Raw genomic sequence first — 21,775 nt, 5'->3', positions numbered from 1 at the left:
TTCTTTTTTTCCTATATTATTGCAAGAAATATTTAAAATCTACGTGAAATATACTATATAGAACGTAATCATAGCTAATATAAAAAATGATAAAGTATAAGCAATAATTATTTTGATTATTTTTATATTTTCTGTATGTGAAATACGATTTTTATTTTGCCTTTGCCTAGGATTTGCCAAATCTGGCATTAGTAATAACGGTTCTAATAGTAATAGGCTTGATCTATTTGGATGGTGCTCAGTCAATACTAATTCATCTTGTTTTGAAGTACATGATTGCAAAAAATTGTTACGGTAATTCATCCAATTTTGTAAATCTGTATCATAGCCTATGTTTTTTATGGTGCTGAGAATATTGTCATGATTAACTTCAAAAGTCATAGGTATATATCCGTTCTTGGATATTCGTGTATATCTATCATTTATATAACGATGATATAGTTGTGTATTCACTACATCATTGACTAAATTAACAGTACTGGATATTATAATAATCTCAGAATCCAACGTTGTTTTAAGATCAAATATTTCTTTTGGTGGTCCACATAAGTAAAATATCCCTGATTTAGTAGTTTTAGAATAATTATAAAACGGCATACAGTCTTGAATATTATTATTGTCTTCAGAAAATAATTTATCACGTTTCGTTTCACCCGAAGAATATTTAAAATAATATATATCGTTAAGATGATGTAAAATAACTTCTTTAGCATATAAGGATTTTTTCTTGTAAAAGTATCGATCACTATATACTGGACTATATTTTAAACTGGCACATTGTTTACATATTCTTTGTCTTGGTAAAAGAAGAGTATTTATTAAAGTCTTTGCCGTTGTAGGACTATATTTTTCATAATAATCTAAAATATCAAATTCAGGCCAGTATTGAGACTCTTTAATTCTTCCAACTTCCTCGTAAACATGATCACTTGGAGATGAAGGTTTTATATCAGTTTTATCTACTATTGTCTCCTTATTTTTATTGAAATATTTTTTAGAATAATTTGCAAGTATTTCATTTTCTCGAATGAATTTTGCAGTCTTATGAGTAACATCTACTTTGCGAGATTTAGATATTTCTGTTGCATCAAATGAAGTTTCAATAGTCTCCAAATCATTCTTAGAATCAGAATTATAATATTGTTTTCTTACTTTTGATTCGTCATTATTTTCTGTATCATCTTCTATTGTTATGTTTTTAGATTCTGACGAAAAAATTTCATCAACTGCAGGGAAAGTTATTATAGTGCTACTCGGCAGTGTGTTAGTTAAATTAACGTGCTGTTTATCATATGCGTGTGTCTCCGTGCATTGTGTTACTATTACCTTCTCAAAAGTACATAATTTTTCGTGATCGGTTTTTTTTCTAATACTACTTCTTTTTTCTAAGTTTAAACATTCTAAGTGTAGTCGGCGGTGGTGAACACACGCAAAATTGTATCAATTTATTGAATCTTGATTTTCAGATTGTAATTTTTGTTTGATTTTATCTAAATCATGGAGAACCTGCAAAAATATGTTTTTAAAAAAATAAGTTCTTTTTTATACGATCAATATATATTAGGTCTACCAAAAAGTTTTATCTGATAATGTTATCTCAAGTTTCAATACGTATGAACGTGTTTGTTTGAACCTCTTTGGTTGCCTCTTTTTATCATTATATTTAAGAAAATATGTGCTTTTCTAAATTGGAAATTATATTATTCAGTAAATATTAATAAATGTATTGAATTATTTTCTTTTAATTCAAAAGCAGACAGATCTTTCAGGTAGACCTAATATGATTATATATAAAAAGACCTCTAGTATAGAAGAAGCGCTCCATGCTTGTGTTCGACAACTATCTCTGCAATATTCTCCATCTTTATTAGTAAGTTCAGGAAGACCACGCCAATGACTAGTAGATGCCTCGACAAAATGTCGTGAAATAATAATTTCAGTTGATTCAATTGTGCGACGCAGTTCATCTATGTCCCCAACTAACGGGGCAAAATATAAACGAGCTCTCAGAAAATAACCCATTGGCCAAATCCATTCCTAAAAAGCAATATTTTATAGATTCTTCTTCCTTACAAATACTAATAACATAATATAAAAGATTTAATTAATAATGTCAGTCAACTTACTGGTCCTTGATGATAATTCCATCCATGTGCAAGTTTAGTATCATTAGAATCATTTGAATTATCGTAATAACCATTATATGCCCAATCTGCAGGATCTAATGTTTTCATTCCTAATGGTCCTAACAAAATATCTTCTGCTTTCTTCAATGCTGTCCATGCATGATGTGGATTAAACAATTCTGGAGCCTTTAGGATAATGAATTAACTAATATAACATGTATGACAAAAACCACATTTTTTTGTCTGATTTAAGATAAAAGAATACTTACAACTATCATAGCAATTGGAAAATTAGGACGTAATTGATAATCGGCCCATTCTTGAGTGGCCCCATGACTATCTTTAAATATGCCACGACGGTGAATTAATTCAGGTTTTAACTCACCTTCTGTGGACACTTCGTTTATATAAAAATATTTTTCAAAATTTGCTGATATTTTATCTGCCCATTGCTTATAACTCCAGGTTATTACAGTTCCTATTATATATTATAAATAAAATATTATAAGTTATTATATTTTAATATATATATCTGCTTAACATCTTATGTTTTTAAAACTGCAGATTTTTTCTTACCATCACGATTTTTCCTTTGAACACTACCATAAGGGAACAGATTCTGTTTATATAATTCAGCTAGAAAACTCAAAATACTTTTACTAAGACCAATTATTTCTATAGCGGAGCCATCCCTTGGTGTAGCAGGTTTTCCTTTGTTACCAGCTTTTTCAGACGATCCCATTTTATCCATCCATGTTCCACAATTAGCATCATTACCTCCAAAAACAAAACCAGTTTCTGGATGTACACCAATTTGATTATTAAATCCTCTATCAGTCATATGTTCATCAATTTGTTTTCCGGCATTTCTTTCTCTGAAGCAAAGTCCTTGAAAATGTACCATGAGTGCTTCTTGTATAACATCATATAAAGGTTGGTCCTAAAATATATTCATACATGTATTTAAATCATATTTGACTGATCATATCGTATTAATAGTTTATTTAGAAATATATAAAAGCTATATATTAAAATAAAAACATACAACTTGTCCTGCAGGCAATGCAGGAGAATCATCACTGGGAAAGAGTCTTGAAACTTTATCTGATAGGATCTTTAAACCATTAGGAACTTCTTGAATATAGCATTGAATAGTATACAACCACCACCACAAGGCATCGCGACAATTATACCTTATAAACAATAAAAACATTACATATATAGTAATTAAGTTAATATTTTTAAATATATGATTATTTATTTATTTTACCTTGCATTTTTTCCTTTATCTAAAAGATTTGGTATCAAACCATGTCGTAAAGTACCAGCAAATCCTAGAATTATGAATCTTGCTTCTTGGTATCTACCTGTTAAAAGGAGTAAACCTCTTAAAGCAATAAATGTATCTCTACCCCAATTTCTCATGTATCCTACCACAAAGTGTGGTAGACCTGCCGATAATGTTAAACATATTTGTTCTGTTTCTCCGTTATATTGTATAACTTTTGGCTTAGGAGAATCTAAATTTGGAGATAAGTCTGGTAATTGTGCTGATTTTACTACACCTCCCATTTGTACTGAGACTAAAGATAGTATTTTAATAAAAGTAGAACCGTTCTTCACGAAACTGTAATTATAATAGTAATTATTTTGAATAATAATATTATTTTAATACATGTTAATTTAATATAATGGCACAAACATTAATACCTTGACATTAAAGCATAGCATTGTTCCAGCAAAGTCATATAAACATTAGTAACAATCACATCAAAGTAGCTTGGTACTAAATAACGTGGAATTAATTTGAATGGTTCAACTACTTCCTCCAACCAATCTCCAAGAACTTTAGTACCATGATCTTCCTTAAGCCGTTGCCAAATATAATCTATATAATATAACGTAAAATATAAATTATGTTTGTTTGATATCAGTATTATGGCAGTTTAAAATATGTTAATATTCTTACCTATTAACCAATTTCCCTGTCTTAAATTAGCACATAAAGGATGGCCAAGATCATTATTTGGCCGAATGTCTGCTAACACAGACATAACACCTAATGAAAATGCAAATAAATATAAATATATATTTATTATAATTTACATAAAAAATGGTAATTTATTATATTAAATTACCTTGTAATCCTGCATATACTAAAGGTCCATAACCAGGTATATCATATACTCCAAACTTATTTGAAGTTTCATCGCGTTCTTCTTGATCACATCTATAGAGAGCCTTATTCAAATCTACAAGATCCATACGAGATACAATAACTCGCAATTCTGAGCTTTTGTTTGATGTAATTAAAGAAATAGTGTTCTGAAGTTTGGCTAAAGCAGGTTTTATATTAGCATGAAGAGATACCCTATAATAATATTACAATTATAAAATATAAATATATATGTGTATATAAATATTAAAATAAATTTTACAATTTTTTACCGAATAGCGATGACAGAACCAGGTATAAAATTAATAAAGTTAAGCTGTGTTATTTTAGGATCTCCTGAATCAACTTTCTCTAACATAGTTGAGTCACAAATTTGAATATGCTCTTTTAAATTAATAACATACTCAGACATTCCATTTATGATGTTTTCATCCTTTACAAAGTTTTGTGGATAAAGAAACGGAGATGTACCATTTCTAGAATAATATAATATAATATATATAATATATAATTTAAATATAATATAATTTAAAGTCTTACTTTGTTCCATTGTGTGATAATGATGCTTCCAAAATGATTTCTTCTACAACACCTTCCACTCTTAATGGCTTTATATATCTTCTTAAATCATTAGCATTAGGATCAGGATGTTTGAATGCTGTAAAAGCAACTAAAACAACACTGTCATGAGTAGAGGGTGAGTGTCTTGTTACTGCAACTACATCAGAATCCATTTGATCAACAAATACCTATAACGTAGTATAAGTTAGTAAAAAAAATGAATTGCTATTTTAATCTGATTTCATAAGTTATTATGAGATTCTTAGTAAATGTACTCACTTGGTAAAATTTGTCTTTGCCAAGAATATAATGTAGTTCGTTCAATGCCTTTTTAGCTACAATTATACCGTTTCCGTAATTTACAAATTTAATACCATCTGCCAAATTATCATCATCTGTCCATGATGCATATTGTCTTGTTTCATCAACAACATGAATCTAAAATTTTACAATTTATTCAATCGTATTTAAATCTTGTTTCTAATATGGTTTAAATAAACATAAAAGACTTACATGATGTGGTACTAATTCATCATATCCTCGACTGCTTCCACTACCACAACATGCCATTGATACAAGTGCAGCACTTGGAAGTAAATCAAAAACACTACGTTTTTCTATTGGACTGGGATTATCATGAGTTTGATCCAAGAAGAGAGCATGAGCTATAGATGGTACTAAAGGTCGTTTACGTGATGGCAAGAAAGCCCCAACGGGTTCTCCTCCATATCGATAAACTAATCGTCCTTCCTCATGACTGTCCCATGCAGACATTGCCTCTATATATATTATATACATGTGTATATTGCAAATGTGTATAAGATAGAAATATATTTAAAAGTTCGTTTTATAATTTAATATTATCATACCTCTAATTAAAGATGTAATACCAAGACGATTAACAAAAATGTTATCTTTTTGATCAGAATTTGTAAATAGTTCCGCCACTACATACAAATCAGGACGAATCTGGCGAGCAGCGTCTAACATGTACTACGAAAAAATGTAATGTTCTATAATCAGTATATTCGATCCAGCTTTTTATTAAGAAATTATATGTAAAAAAAATATTAATATACCTCAGCAACAGGAATAGGTGTAGAATGGCAATTATCAAGACGTATACCATCAAAAATCTTGGCAGTTTGCTCAACATATTTTGTCATATAATCCCACAGAAAAGGACAATCTTCTGGTTTTTCACCATATCTGAAATAATAGTTGAGATTTAAACAAATATTAACAAACAAAATCATTAATAACGTAATGTACTCTATTACCTTAATTTCACACTATCACCCCATGCAATAAGTTCTCTTCGAATATAAACATTAGAATCAGGATCAGCAAAATTTTTTAAAGGATCACCATTCATGACCCATCCATTATGAACCATCAGATAACAACCAGCTTCTGAAAACATTGTTGCTTCTCTCTCAACTAATGATTTAGGAGCTCCATAATCAGTAAAATATCTACAAAATAAAATTGATGAAAACTTATGACACAATGTTTCATTTCATTTATATTTATTTTATTATAGTTCTTTTTTACCGAGGTACAAGCGGATTTCTTTCACTGATTTCCTTAAGTCTGGGTCCATCTGCTTGCACTCTAAAATATCGTATGCCTGAAATTGTATTTTCAACAGCCGCATTCAAATGATTTTGAACTTCATTTATAATTATATCATTAAGTTCTTGTAATTTTTTTCTAAGATCTTCTGCACAACGTTTCAGACGAGTTTCCTCATCAAAACAATCAGCCCTATGCAATATAAAATAACAAATTTGTTTCTTGAATTAAATGATATTAGTTTAAATATTAATAAGGATACATTAAAAAATAAAATTATTACCTATATGTATTATATTTTTGAAGAGCAAGTGGCATGTCTATAGTTGCTTTTAATCTACGATATTTGGGATCTCTTATTATTGAAATGTCTTTTGTTGGTAATTCATTAACATCTTGAGGGATTTGAGTTCGTGCTAAATTTAAAAATTCTGCTATTGTCTCATTAATATCCAATATATACAATTCATGAATTTTTACAAGTGGTAAGAAATATGTATGCAGAGCATGACGAATAGACTGAAAATTAAAGAAATAAATAAAGTTTCTCCTTTAGATTTAGTCAAATTTGTTAAAGTTATTTTATCATTAATTATTAACAATTTTAATATTAATGAATATATGCAACTTACATTTAAATGGTCTTCAGTTTCAACTACGCTAGGGATACCTTTAAATTCCCACTCTCCAGAAGCAACCTGAATTGTTAATTCAAATAAAGCAGCGTCTAAAATGTATGCAGGACGTAAATGAGGACTATTCAAACAGTTGTATGTGCATTCTGGGTGAGAGACTAAGAAAGGACTTTCATTTGCTGTATGGTTTAAAACAATATCACATATACTCAACATCTATAATATAGAATTGTAAATTAGTCAAAATGATACATGAAAATATAGTTCTGTGCTAGATATTTTCTTGGATTATAAATATTACTTACTTTCCATTCATTACGAATTTTATTTATAAATTCATCAACATCGTCGAAAGTAATTGCTTTATCTCCATCATTAAAGAGTGGATTCAATTTTAATTGGTCACTTAAACTGTAGGATGATTTAGAAAATCCTAGTTCCTACAAATAAATATTTTTATGGATATTGTATAGCGAATAAAATTTAATAAAATATATTAATTACCTGAATAGGAGTAAAATGTATAACATTGTATCCAGACTTATGGGTTACCAGTAATTTATTTTCCCAAGTGGAAAAAGGTCCTAAACTTTTTGCTAACACAGTTTGACATTGAATACAGTCTAACGGTAATGATTCTCCGCGTTCTCCTACTTTTAATTCAGGATCCACCATTAAATATCCAGAAGCAGTGGCTTTTATTTTTGATTCAGAACTATAAACAGTTTCATATATTAAATTAAAGTTACAAAATGATGATTCGTATAAATAACGTCTTACCCAGAATCCATAACGTAATAATGAAAGGAACCAGGTAAAGTTAAAAGTAAATTAGCAGAATCATTTATCCAAGGTAATTGATAATATGTGTGCCTTTCAAATTTCTGATCATTTGATAATGGATGATTAGTAAAAACATCAAGCGTCTTTCCAAGAAGAGAAGCTCCAAGTTTAAATTCAACTTTCCATCCTAAATAAAAATTGATTGGTTTTAATTATAATATAAAAAATAATAAAATTATTTTACAATTATATTAAATATATACCTTTTTTAAGTTTGTATAAAATTCCATCAAGATGTTCTCCTTTATTTAGAGTCAAGACTCTTACTTGCTGAGAGTCCTGGTTCTCCGTAGACGGACCACGCTCAACCATATTGTTACTTATTGCCTAAAAATAGTAGTAAATTTCATTTAAAATAACTAAAGTTATTTGTTAAGTAAGTAAATGATTATTTGATGTAAGGAAGCTTCATTAATAGCAGATTTTCATGTTTTTTTGCACACATTATTACACTATTTTACATTATAACATCGCACGAATATTGACCGCTATACAAATTTACTTCCGTCAAATGTAAATTTGTATTTTTACAAGTATAATACAAAATAAATTCAGGAACACAATTAAAAATATTTTATATATGTATATATACATATATACAAAATTCTGTGCTTCCATAAAGTGTATTTAAAAATAAAATATTTATCTGGAGGATTAGTACTTACAAGTTAAACGAAGTAAATAGACAAGCATTTGGCTAACATGAGCCTTAATATAAGTTATTGACACAAAGAAGTTACATAGCGTGCAAAACGCATGGTATTACATTACACAGTTCTGCTGCATGAACATACATAAAGCTTGAAGCTATTCTTACTCTACGTACTTGGATTACAACTCTATGATCTAGTGGATGGATGAGGAGAAATACTTCCTGCCATAAGATTTGTTAGTTTTTAAAGTAACAATTATGTTTAGAAAGATTGCTGTTATTAAAATCGTAACAATAATTCTATGCCAAATATAAAAGGATTTTATAAATATTTATGAAATTTGTATGTACACACATTATTTCAAATATATCAGAACTTACACAAGACCAAAGAAACTTCAAACAGTTGCATTTATATAGACGTTGTAAAAAGTTCTTAAATCTCTGTATTGCTTTTCCAAAAAACTGCTTTATTTTAAGCATTGAATCCATTGTTAAAAATAATTTGATTATTTAATTTAGAATTATAGCTTTATATAAAATCTGTATACAAATGAGTCTTTATTAACCAGCTGCAATGTTGTTTTTACTATGCTTTAGAACAGTAGAAGATGACACATAGTATTACCTATAACAAATATGTTGTAGTAATCATCTATAATTTAATATATTCGTATACAGAATATCTGTAAATCGAATAAAAAATCCAAACTTACAACATCAAAAAGAATACAAAACAAAATTGATAAACTGTAAACATTTTATTCACATGTTTACTTCTTATACAAATAAAGATAAGAAACATAAAAACTATGTAATAATAAATTAATAAATATAATATTGATAAATATTATTAATAAATTATAATTTATATATTTGTTATAACAATGCTTATGTGGTAACAAATAATTAGATTATTAAAATAAAAAAATATATATTATAAAAAAAGGTATTTAAATATTCTATATATTATATATATATAAATGAATAATTTTTATTCTTTATGAAATTTATTTTTATACCTTCATTTTAATATGACGTGTGCTTCTGTTTTATTCTACAATACTATGAAATAATTTGAATAACAGTAAATATTATTTAAAATAATTAATTCTTACCGTACCGGACACGAATCAATCGATTTACTTTGCTTTTAAAACATAAAAATTATTGAAAAAGATATACGAAATATTATTTCTTTTTAATATTAATTTAAATCTAATTGTTACAATTACTTATTATGCTGCACAAGAATATAACGGAGAGTAACAGCAACAAGTGATTAAATTTCTATACTTAATAAACATATATGTACCATTTTTAAATGCAATACATATACTCACACATATACTCGGATTAGTATTTTTATGACTTAATAAGATAATTTCATTTAAGTGATACGATTTTCATATCAGCTGAGAATACCACTAAAAGCCAATTCAAACGAAACAAACAACCAAACTGGCACAAGGTCAATCATGAAATTAACATCATTTAAAAGTATAGAAAAAACATAAATAAACAAGCATAATAATGTTAATTATATTACTTATAGCTAACGATAATACATACAATTCACCTGATCATTAATTATTTACTCCTAAATATAAAAGATTTAATTTGACCTCTATTTTGCTAAACAGATCTTGAAGGTCATTAAATAGAAACGTGGTTCATCTTAAAAATACGGATCTAGCAGACGACAGGACTTTATACAAAAAATTCGGCTTTTTTCATTGGTTGTTATATCGCGGAAAATTTACGTGACCAAATTTAAAATTTGTATTATCGTGTTAATTCACATTTTAATATTTACATACAATTAAACCTAAAGAAAAATATTTATTTACTCATAAAAATATATAAAACATTTAATATACATTAATGTACTCGTAACATGCAAAAATTCAAATGTATTTAATGTACATATAATATTAATTATAAGATAAATTTATACACAAAATATATATATATATAATAGTGTTGTAAGGCACATAATATCGATATTTAAATAAATATCAAAGTAGATGCTTGACAACTTCAAAGAAATATCACAATGTGGCGGTAATTTTTAATTTAATCTTTTGTGAAGGAGAATTTGAATGAGGACAATTAAGCAAAAGATATTACATGGAAATTGCACATTTGCATATATTATTTGCTGTTTATTTAATTTTTATAATGTTCACTGCAGAATATTATGCTCAAACTGAAGTATATGAGGATAATTATTATAACCTAGATCCTGAATTTGAATATTCAGAATTAAGCAATACTACTGAATGTGAAGAAGAAACTAGTTATTCTTTTACAACAAAAATAATTACACATACAAGTAAAATGACATTTAATTCATTAATAGAATTGTATTGTTTGATAACCTAAATATATATTTATTACACATTAGCATCAGATCAAAAAATTAAGTGCGACGAAGATCAGATATTATTTTATCTTGCTAAATTACAAGTTATTAATCCAGAAGGTATATTATTAATTGCTACATACAAGGACATTGAACATCTTTGTAGGTTTGTAGGTACATGTGATCTTACTGAAATTAGAAATTTTTGTAAATAGAGAATAATACATAATCTATTCATCTTTATTAAAGGAAAATAGTTGAAAGTCTTGATTCAATCGATAATGTAATGCAAACGTGTATACCTTTGCCAGAAGATCACTTATATATGCAACTTATAGCAGGATTAAGAGTACTCAACAGTAAACTTTGTGTATATGCAAATTATCAATCTGGTAAGTTATTTAAAAAATGTATTAGTATAAATACAAAATATATTGATTATTATAAGAATAATGAATAAATTTAAATTAAATAGTATTTAGAAAATATATGAAATGTTATCAAGAACTCCATGATGAATATTTGGACTGTGTAGGACCAACAGATTGGACAGAGAATATGGAAATTCATGAATTATGCGAGTATGTATATAAAAAAATAATTTGTATTTATATATAATATTTTATTTCATGTGTGAATATCATCATTTTTTACTAGCCAATTCAAAGCTATATCTGATTGTTACTATACATTAACTGCTGTGTTATGTGGTATCGAAGCAGCAAAAATTCTCAAGGAACTTGTTGTGCAAGTTATAACTGCTGTTATTTGGGTAAGAATATATTTAAGCATAAATTTTAAATCTAAAATATTATTTTTAAGAAGGTTTGAACACTTTTAGTGAAATGTTAATTTCCTTTTCAGAGTGATTGTCCTAATGTACACATAGATCCAGTTATCTTAGATCCTATGCCAGAAATAATGAATTCCAAGTCATTTTGTAATACCTCTATCAATTTTATTATTGTAATAATACTTATAAATATATTATAAATTACGATATTACTTTTTTGATATAATTTAAACGTACGAATTTATATTTTTAATTAAAAAGATTAAAATTTTATATATTATTACAAAAATATAAAAAAGAAATCAAAGTATAAAGGAGATTTTATTTTTTTTTATATATTATTTTTTTATTAACATTATCTTTAATAATTGTTAAGAAAAAAAAATAAGATATAAAAAATAAAAGTCCAAATTGATGATTAACCTCAATTTAGAAGTATATTTAACGTTATTAAATAATAAGCGTTATTTAAATAGAAAAATAAGTAATTTACGAAGAAAATAAAAAAAAAGAAATAATATAACTATATCTACGATGACTACATAACTGCGTTGTTAGGAATGACGTCCTACATTTATATTTTTATTTTATAGAAAATTTTCGTAAGATTTCAGTACATCAAATTGATCAAACGAATAAACGGAAATAAGATTAAAATTCGTTATCGTATTTTACGTTATAGAATAAAATAACTCAATTTGCATATGTTCGATCAGTGTACATTGGCAGGTGATTCGACATAAAGTGATTAATTGCAAAATTCAGCGACATTTCTCGTTTCTCGATGTCATTCGCTTTCTCTCATACACTATTTCAAAATGGCAGCAGCAACGGACGAGCTGAGTGAGTAGTCCCGAAAAAAATAAGTTTTTATTCGGTGTATAAGGAATTAATTTGATTTCGTTCCTTATCATTTCGGAAGTCATACATTGAGTTATTCAATTGGACAACTATAATAAGCGAAATTAGTATTTTAAAGTATTTTTTAACGTGAAAAAGAAAGTCAATTGTCATGCCGCCCTGTAAAACGACAACTTCAAACCTATCATTTTTCGTGAAAATTCAGTTCAATAGTTTCTCAATTCACATCTCTCCCTCTCCTTACCCTTGTCAGCTGCTACATCTTCATTCCAGCACGTGCTTACTCGACTGTCAAACAAATCAATTTTTAATACAGTGTTAATCTATAGGGTTTTATTTATTATTTTCATTTTTCAATATTTGAGATAATTTACATTATTTTGTATCGTCATAAATATATAATTAAATTAAATATATTTTTTTTTGTGTATTATTGATTTTATACATGGTAATTAATTAACTTGTTATACATTATATATCAAATTATTTTATTTTAAAGCTCTTAATAAAAGTGAATTTTTAATTTATTTGAAATATGTATATGCATATTCAATTAATTGTACCATATAAATTATCAAATGGATTATGTCAATTTGTGTCAACTAAGTTTTCATAAAGCTTAACAAAATATTTATGTATTTATCAAGCAAATATTTTCTGTAATTAATTATTTAATTAATATTGTTCGATTACAGTTTTGCTTGAAAGAGTTTTCCTTCGGCTGGGGTCAGCAGATACAGATGAACAATTACAAGCATCTGTATGTAAATTTCTACCACCAGTATTGCTTAAGTTGTCCAGTGCACAGGAAGGTGTTAGAAAAAAAGTGATGGAATTATTAATTCATATTAACCGAAGGGTAAAAACTAGACCTCAAGTGCAGTTACCAGTTAAAGCATTATTGTTGCAGTATCAGGATCCAGCTGCTAGTTCATTTGTAATTGTATGTTACTTTTATTTATGTGCACTTTAATAACAAAGTAATAATGTAATATAATATTACGAGTACAATATTATTTTCAGAATTTTACAATTATATATATAAAATTGGGATATCCCCGTATGGAAATGAAAAAACAAGCAGAATTAATCCCTAGTGTATTAAATGCTATTGATGGAAAGCCTTTATCTCATCAAGATAGGTTTGTAAATATTTAATTGCTAATTGATATGATAGATAAAATAATGTACATTGTTTCATTTTATATGTATAATTTTTTTAGTTTAATGCTAATAATAATGCCAGCTTTGGGACATATTAGTATCCATGCTGATCCTGATAAGCGAGTATCTTTACTTGGCTTACAAGATAAGCCTTATGTATCAAAACAATTAATCAACTTTATGCTTGATGTACTATTGCTACCTTATGGGTAAGCAAGATTACTGTACTTTGATTAATTTAATTATAATACATTTTTTAATTACAAACAACTTGTGTATAATATTAGATCGGTAGGACAAAGTGATAATCAGCAATTGAATCGAACTGTTGATTGGCCTCAATTTCCTGTTCCACCTGGATTAAGTGAATATGCATTCAAGAGAGTTATAGGTGAACATCCACCTACAGCAGAACAGCTGGAACAAACTAAATTGGGAATTGTTAAATTCATTTCTAGTGGATTTTTCCCTGACTCAGATATTTTTATACATTTGGTTGTTGCAGCTGCAGACACTAGATTTAGTGTTGCTAATATGGCAGATTTAGAATTGAAAAAAATTGTGAGGTATTTATACAATTTCCAATATAATTATCATGTTTCATTTTATGTTTGTTTCAGTATTTGGATATGTATGTTTCAGTTCTTTAGATTGGTCATCGATGCAAATAGCTGCACCACTTTATACATTATTCTTAGGTACTGATGGTTTAGCAACGCAAAAGGAAATTAAACCTGAAATGAAACGATTGCCTGCCAGTACTCGTATTCGACTAAAAGTATTACATTATCTTTGTCGATTAACTAAGTCTGGTTTTATTATACCTTCATGTATCCAGGTATATTATAAGTAGTTGTATTTTTAATATACAATTTGAAATCTTATAATAATAATAATATGATATTTATATTAAATTACAGGTTGTATTTGATTCTTTATATGGAAAAAATACGAATTCTAAGTTGAAATCATTAGCACTGCGTTTTACATCTAATCTTGTTCAACAGTAAGTTTATTCTTTTAATTTGGAAATGTAATTTATTTATTTAAACATAGAATATCTATAATTATGTTTATTTGTTTCTCAAGGTGTAGTCTTACACCATTAGTTCGCGTAGCAGGAGTAATATTAAATGGTATGATAAAATTAATCTCTGAAGGTGAAGAAATTCATAAACCTATGGCATATACAGTTATCGGACAATTAGGCCAAAGAATACCTTCTTTAATCAATAAAGATTTAAGTTTGTTACAAAATCTTTTTGATACCTTGACATCGGTAAGCACTGATTTAATACTTCTTGTACAAGATTTTAAAAATATTTTTAAATTTTTAAACATTTATCCATCATAATATTTTCTTTTTCAAATTTAAGACTGACGGAGATTTACGAAGAACTGTGCGAGATGCTTTAATATCTGTAACATCTGCATTTGTTCTTAATAAAGAAGATAAAAGTAACATAACTTTGATGAATGCTTTATTGTCAGCTCATATAGAATCACCAGAATCAAGTGTAAGGTGTGTATATATACGACTATTGATATAGATATTACATAATCAATAGATAAATAATTTATTGTTATTTATATATATAGGTTTGTGGCTATGCATTATGCTGCGACTGTGTTTCCTCCTGATGATGCTCCATCGCGATACCTACTACTTTTGTTATGCGGTGATAACAAACATGAAATAAGCACAGAAGCTGTAAAAGCTTTATATAGTGGTTTACATAAAACTGATGGCGATAGTCATGATAAAAAGGATATTAAACAAATAGTTCTACCAGATTTTTCAGACCTTGTAGCTTATATACATTCAAAAATGCAAATAAGAATGTCTATGCCAAACGGCGGAAAAATAAATATAGGAAGTAAAACACTTCCATTTAATATTGCTACTTTTTCAGAGGTACATTCTTTTATATTCGAATAATAATATAAAGTAATTTTATTATTATTACTTTGTATGTATTTTTACAGATAATTAATTATCTACGAGTTTGTCTCGCAAAAAGTGCTAATATACCGAAATATAATGAGCCATTGCAGCATCCATGCGAATATACTCCAATGATTGGACGTTATTTACAAAATTTGTACGAAACTCAACCAGGGGCATTAAATTATTATCTTGATATGATTTTACTCCTCACTCATGCTTCTGCAGGTACTATTTCAAAGAGTAATATTTGAAAGAATTGATATATATAAAAATACATAAGAAATTGGAAAAATTATTTCATTGATATTTTTTGCAGATTCAACTTCTTTGCAAGCATTATTAGAAATTGTTGGTTGTATTCCAAATTATATGAGAGAAATTTATGAAAAAGAATTACCATGGCTTCGTACCTTACTCATATCTACAAAACCGGATGTGAGATATTTGGTTGCTAAAGTCTATGGTGTTATAACTTCTAATTTTTCTTCTATCGATTTCGAAAAACATATTTCGGAAATTATAGATATGACAAAGAAAAAACATGTAGAATCACAGCATGGTTCATTATTGGCTTTAACTTTTATGATGGAGAGGAATTTAATAATTAAACGAAACGAAAATAGAGACGAATTACTAAACTGGGAGATGTATATTTATGTTGTTAAAATTATATGTACGTTTGTATATATGGCAAATAAATTGTTACCATTTTTTTTTATCATATATTAATAAATTATATATTTATATATTTAGGTACATTTCTTCATGAAAGTACAACATTACTAATGGATGCTGCGGTTGAGGCTATTGGTATTGTAGGAAAAACATTTCCTTTACCATTACCTGCAGAAGGAAATGATGACTTAAATAAAAAAGCAATTACAGAAACACTCTTTTCTATAGTAACTGATGTAAAAATAAAGACTAAGGTTTGTTTTATTATTTTAGGAAAATATGGATATTTATTGTTTTTTATATTTCAAAAATAATTCTCTTTCAGGTGAAGGAAAAAGCAGTAATCTCTTTAGGATACATATGTGTTGCAGAGGATTTTCCACACACTACATATATAATAAATAAAATAATTACAATGGCAAAAGAAGTGAGTATGTTTTCTATTTATAATATTCCTTTTAAATATGTTATTTATATTATATAATAATATTTTCACTCATAGACCAAGGATATTGAAATTCATTTAATTATGGGCGAAGCTTTGGTATGTTGCGTTCAAGGACAAGCATCTCCAGAAGGAAGAGATGCATGGACCACTCTTCCTAGTGAATATAAAATTTCATTCAACAATAAGAGTATTGAACTTTTGATATATGTACTAGATGAATTATTAAAGTTGTACAAGATACCACACCCTAATTCTAGACAGGTATAAAGTATGATTTTGATATAGTATTTTATTCATTTCTATTTGAGATTAGCAATGTTGAACTATAATTTTTCTCTAGGCAACATGCATATGGTTGTTAGCACTATTAAAACATAACGTTCAGAGAGATTGTATTAAACAAAAATTATCAGCAATTCATCATGCATTTATAGAATTTCTTTCTGAGGACAGTGGTAAATATGCAATATTTATCAAAAATTGAACAAATAGTATATGTTGAAAACTTAGATAATATAATATACTTTTGTTTATGAATAGATATAATACAGGATTTAGCAGCAAAAGGACTTAGTCTAGTACATGCTAATAGTACACAAGAAGAACGTAATTCTTTAGTATCATCTATATTAGATCAGTTTATGCAAGGTCGCAGAACTGTACAACAAGTTACAAGTGATACAAAATTGTTTGAAGAGGGCCAGTTAGGAAAAAGTCCTAGTGGGTAAGATAAGTTTATTAATGACAAATTGTGCCTAATCAATATTTTTTGAATAACATATTTTTACAATTTCAATGAATAATAATCACTTATTTTTTTAGTGGTAATATATCAACATATAGAGAAATTTGTTCTCTTGCAACCGAGTTACAAAATCCAGAATTGGTTTATTATTTTATGAGATTAGCTAATCATAATGCAGTTTGGACATCTAAGAAAGGTGCTGCATTTGGATTTGCAGCCATAGCTAGTGTAGCAAGCGACGAATTAAATAAATATTTACCGAGTATCATACCTAGATTATATAGATATCAGTTTGATCCTACTCCAAAACTTCAACAAAGTATGAGTAGTATATGGCGTGAAATTGTTCCTTCTACAATTAAAGCTGTGAGTAAAAATTTTTTTTTATTTTTCGTCTTGTTTACAAACGTTTGCGTGACATGTGTATTTTTATGTCACTTTTTAGCTTGAACAATATCATAAAGAAATATTAGAGGATATCAGAAATAATTTGACGAATAATGAATGGCGAGTGCGTATAAGTTGTTGCAATGCTTTATCTGATTTGTTAAGAGCAAATGTTAATATAAATTTAGAATTGTATGCTCCTGAATTGTGGATGAAATTATTTCGCGTAATGGATGATATTCATGAAGGTACAAGGCTGGCTGCTACAAACACGACTAAAGTACTTAGCAAAGTAAGTAACAAATAGTTTTAGTAAAGTACATTTTCATATATAATATATGAATTATTTTATTGTTTTAATAGGTTTGTATACGACATTGTGAGTCTTCATATGGTAAAGCAGGTGAAAATTTATTACAAGCCATTTTACCACCATTACTTGATATTGGTATACTCCATACAGTAGATACTGTAAGAGCAGTATCACTACAAACAGTATCTCAGCTTGTAACATCAGCTGGAAATTTACTTAAACCTGCTCTAGTCAACTTAATACCTGCTCTTTTAAGTGCAATTGGAGAATCAGAGAATCCTAATTTGTCATATTTAAGTAATGCATATGGTACGACATCCGAAGCACAAGATGCTATTGATGCATTAAGAACTTCTGTTGCGAAGGGTCATCATGGAACGGAAACAATATCTAAAGTAAATTTTTTCCATAATTAATACTTGCCTTTTATAATTAAGATATAGTTATAATAATTAGTTTATTTTTTACAGTGTATACAATATATTGATGCACCTATTTTGAAAGACTTGATGCCAAAAGTAATAGAATTAATAAAATGCAGTGTTGGTTTTGGAACAAAGATTGCTTGTTCACATTTTTTGATTCTTCTTAGCACTTCTTTGAAACAAGAGATGACACCATATGCTGGTTAATATAAATACAATATAATAATTACTATTTTTAATTTGTATATTGAATATATATAATTATAATTATATATGTTCCATAGGTAAGCTTTTATCTGTTTTGATACATGGTTTATCTGATCGTAATGCAGCAGTAAGAAGAAATAATGCTGTTGCTATTGGTCATGTTGTTGGATCAGCAAAAAAATCTAGTCTTCAAAAATTATTTAACACCTTAAATACTTGCTACATGGAAAATGAAGGTATGAAAGAACAGACAAGAATAATTTTTAGAATAAAAACTGAATAAAATTAAACATGTTTTAACAAGTAGGAATTATTTTTTAGATGATACCATGAGATCAGGAATCGGGCAAGCTTTGCAATCTATAAATAATCATAATCAAGAGTTACTAAGAAATTATTTCAATATTATTATACCTCTTATATTTTTTGCAATGCATGCTGAGAAAACTCAAGGTTTGAATATATAAAATAATACAATCATATTGAATATATTTAACCATTTATGTGTATATATATTGCTTTATTTTAAATAATTTATTTTGTAGTAAATGAAAATACAGTTGCATTGTGGACTGAATTATGGAATGATATAACACCAGGAACAGAAACAGGAATTAGGCAAAATTTAAATGCAATAACTACTACCCTCAGTGGAGCTTTAGAATCAGCGTCATGGAATACTAAAGTACAAGCAGCAAATGCAATTAATACAGTGGCAGCAAAGTTAGGTAGTGGTGTTGATGTAGATGCAAGAAATACTTTATTGAAAGTATTGACAGATGGATTACGGGGACGAACGTGGAATGGTAAAGAGAAACTTCTAAGTGCTCTTGCTACGTTAGCAAGTAATAGCAAGTAAGATCGCATATACTATTGTTATTACAAGACATTATATATATGATTCTTATATCATTATATTGTCATTAATATTATTTTTTATTTTTAATTTTAAATTTAGAGAAACTTTAAATGAAGATGAAAAATTGAAAGAAATCATAATAGAAACATTATATAGAGAAAGTAAAAAAGAAGCAGTAGAATATCGTCAACATGCTCTACAAGGTTTTTGTACGGTATTACATGAGTTGGATGTCGATAAATTTACAGAAGTTTATAATATTGCTCAAGAAATTTTAACAAAGGTAAGTATTAACAGATAATAAGTTATTTAATGTAATTATTAAGTCTAAAACATTATTTAAAACCCATAGTTATCAAATAAAAACACTGATGATGATGGTGATGATTCCATCGCTGAAAGTTCTAAAAGGAAAGAAGATAATATTAAGTTACAAAAAGTAGTATATGAAGTGCTTGGGAAAGCATGGCCATCTTCTAAAAAGACACAGGGTAAAATAATTTTGTATTTAGTTAAAAAATTTTAATTATATCTATATTGTTCAAGTACGTAGATATATTATTTGTACAATTATATTTTTCAGATGAATTTTGTATAGAATTTGTACACCACTGTCAGCAAGTACTACCTAACACAACAATATTTGTACAAATTGCTATATTGACATCATTAAATCATTTTGTGGATAAACTTGTTCTTTTTACAATAGATAATGCAAATATGTCGACAAAAGATAAAGAAACATTAAATTCATTATGTGATATGCTTTGCAATATATTATCACATTGTATAAGTAAGCGAATTGGAATAACTTTAGTAAATAGTTTTAGACTGCTAGATTCCTTTATATATATCTTTTTTCTTTTTATTACTTTAGGTACTCCGAAATATACCAGAATAAAAAAGGAAGGATTAAATATAGTTATATCGCTTTCAAAAAAATTAAATGAGACAAATAATATTGAAAATCTTGACAAAATTAAATTAGTTGTCAAAGAATTAATGCCAGATTTAACAAAAGATAATCAGCCCGAAATTCGAACAAGAGTTATAGATATTAAAGAAATGCTGAAAATGTAAACACTATGTTGTTTGATTTCTGTATTATTCTAGAAACAAAATATATATCAGTAAACTTATATTTCCAGTACCACACATTTCTGAATAATGGTAACATAGACAAGTTGCATATGTGTTATATATAGTTATTGTTATTAATATATTTTGTTTTATTTCATATTTATTTCGTAGTTCAAAATATATAAATATTAATATTTGCAAATTCTTACATTTCAGTGTTGGGTTCAGGAATAAAGGTGTTACTGGACATATAATCCCATCTTTACAAAATTAAATGATGATTCTTCTATATGAATGGAAGTTTATGTATTCAAAGTATGCAGTTTATCAACTATAACAAATCTTATAATTAGGATGTACTAACATCAAAACATCAATTATTTAGACTATTAAATTAAATTACTTTATGGCATATTACTGAAATATAGTATATCTTATAAAATAGGTATATTATATTTATAATAGAAATCAGTTTTATTTTTTAAGTGTTGAATTTTTGTAATATTGAAAATATTGCATATTTTCTAATATTTATGAACAAATAGTTAATGAAAACTTAGTTTTGCTGTTTTTAGTTGTTCATCGAGTGAGTGTATTGCATAATTTCAATCATTAATGTCATTACTATTATCAACAGAAAAACAGTAATTGGCAAAATATAACGAACGTTATAGCATAATATTATTCTGTAAAAACTTCCCAAATATTCAATGTGTTTTCTGTTACCAAAGGTAAGGCAATTAATTAATAATCACATTGTGACCATTTGGAACTAAATTTCTAAAAGCTTTTCCTTTTAAATTTCATAAATCATTTAATAACATATCGTTTATTATATTTCAAATGCATTTTATGTGATCATAATAGTGTTTTAATTTATAATAATAAAATCAGAATGTAGGTCAGTTTTTTTAATATCAAATGACATTAATTAATT

At 27.2% G+C, this 21,775-nt stretch overlaps 3 protein-coding genes across 8 annotated transcripts; 2 read left to right on the top strand and 1 right to left on the bottom strand.

Moving 5' to 3' along the window:
* Positions 1-14: 14 nt before the first annotated feature.
* On the bottom strand, positions 15-10,353 carry LOC106786622 (glycogen debranching enzyme). 5 transcript variants are annotated; one of them, XM_014748206.1, is made up of 26 exons: positions 9,912-10,048; positions 8,950-9,196; positions 8,120-8,243; positions 7,854-8,043; positions 7,578-7,788; positions 7,379-7,513; positions 7,071-7,289; positions 6,722-6,957; positions 6,418-6,630; positions 6,144-6,338; positions 5,943-6,072; positions 5,733-5,856; positions 5,377-5,642; positions 5,143-5,301; positions 4,843-5,051; positions 4,575-4,778; positions 4,265-4,497; positions 4,096-4,185; positions 3,837-4,014; positions 3,397-3,753; positions 3,172-3,319; positions 2,703-3,066; positions 2,396-2,604; positions 2,127-2,312; positions 1,801-2,037; positions 15-1,506 (listed from the first exon to the last, which is right to left on the bottom strand). In XM_014748206.1, exons 2-26 carry the CDS (start codon positions 9,058-9,060, stop codon positions 1,441-1,443), a joined length of 4,794 nt encoding a protein of 1,597 aa, XP_014603692.1. In that variant the 5' UTR covers positions 9,061-9,196; positions 9,912-10,048; the 3' UTR covers positions 15-1,440. The 5 variants fall into 5 exon arrangements, with proteins under 5 accessions (XP_014603692.1, XP_014603702.1, XP_014603713.1 ...); XM_014748216.1 differs by lacking the exons at positions 8,950-9,196; positions 9,912-10,048 and adding an exon at positions 10,141-10,353; XM_014748227.1 differs by lacking the exons at positions 8,950-9,196; positions 9,912-10,048 and adding an exon at positions 10,148-10,353.
* Positions 10,354-10,594: 241 nt separating this feature from the next.
* Positions 10,595-11,979, top strand: LOC106786695. Of its 2 annotated transcripts, none has more exons than XM_014748369.1 (6): positions 10,595-10,903; positions 10,976-11,099; positions 11,183-11,325; positions 11,469-11,514; positions 11,591-11,705; positions 11,798-11,979. In XM_014748369.1, exons 1-6 carry the CDS (start codon positions 10,699-10,701, stop codon positions 11,924-11,926), a joined length of 762 nt encoding a protein of 253 aa, XP_014603855.1. In that variant the 5' UTR covers positions 10,595-10,698; the 3' UTR covers positions 11,927-11,979. The 2 variants fall into 2 exon arrangements, with proteins under 2 accessions (XP_014603855.1, XP_014603846.1); XM_014748360.1 differs by having other exon boundaries at positions 11,409-11,514; positions 11,798-11,978.
* Positions 11,980-12,324: 345 nt separating this feature from the next.
* LOC106786677 (proteasome-associated protein ECM29 homolog) lies at positions 12,325-21,504 on the top strand. The gene is made up of 29 exons (XM_014748334.1): positions 12,325-12,569; positions 13,283-13,530; positions 13,611-13,729; positions 13,811-13,960; positions 14,039-14,317; positions 14,394-14,589; positions 14,672-14,757; positions 14,841-15,030; positions 15,128-15,273; positions 15,351-15,666; positions 15,738-15,924; positions 16,016-16,372; positions 16,453-16,628; positions 16,700-16,801; positions 16,877-17,083; positions 17,163-17,277; positions 17,363-17,546; positions 17,645-17,933; positions 18,013-18,246; positions 18,318-18,662; positions 18,738-18,894; positions 18,977-19,135; positions 19,221-19,352; positions 19,445-19,754; positions 19,858-20,041; positions 20,111-20,249; positions 20,342-20,551; positions 20,636-20,928; positions 21,055-21,504. Exons 1-28 carry the CDS (start codon positions 12,545-12,547, stop codon positions 20,836-20,838), a joined length of 5,445 nt encoding a protein of 1,814 aa, XP_014603820.1. The 5' UTR covers positions 12,325-12,544; the 3' UTR covers positions 20,839-20,928; positions 21,055-21,504.
* Positions 21,505-21,775: the final 271 nt, after the last annotated feature.

The sequence above is a fragment of the Polistes canadensis genome, unplaced genomic scaffold (genome assembly GCF_001313835.1).
Source record: "Polistes canadensis isolate GaletaPanama2010 unplaced genomic scaffold, ASM131383v1 scaffold_3, whole genome shotgun sequence".
Lineage (NCBI taxonomy): Eukaryota > Metazoa > Arthropoda > Insecta > Hymenoptera > Vespidae > Polistes > Polistes canadensis.
The sequence above is the reverse complement of the archived record's forward strand: the minus strand, read 5'-3'. Positions and strand labels throughout refer to the sequence as shown.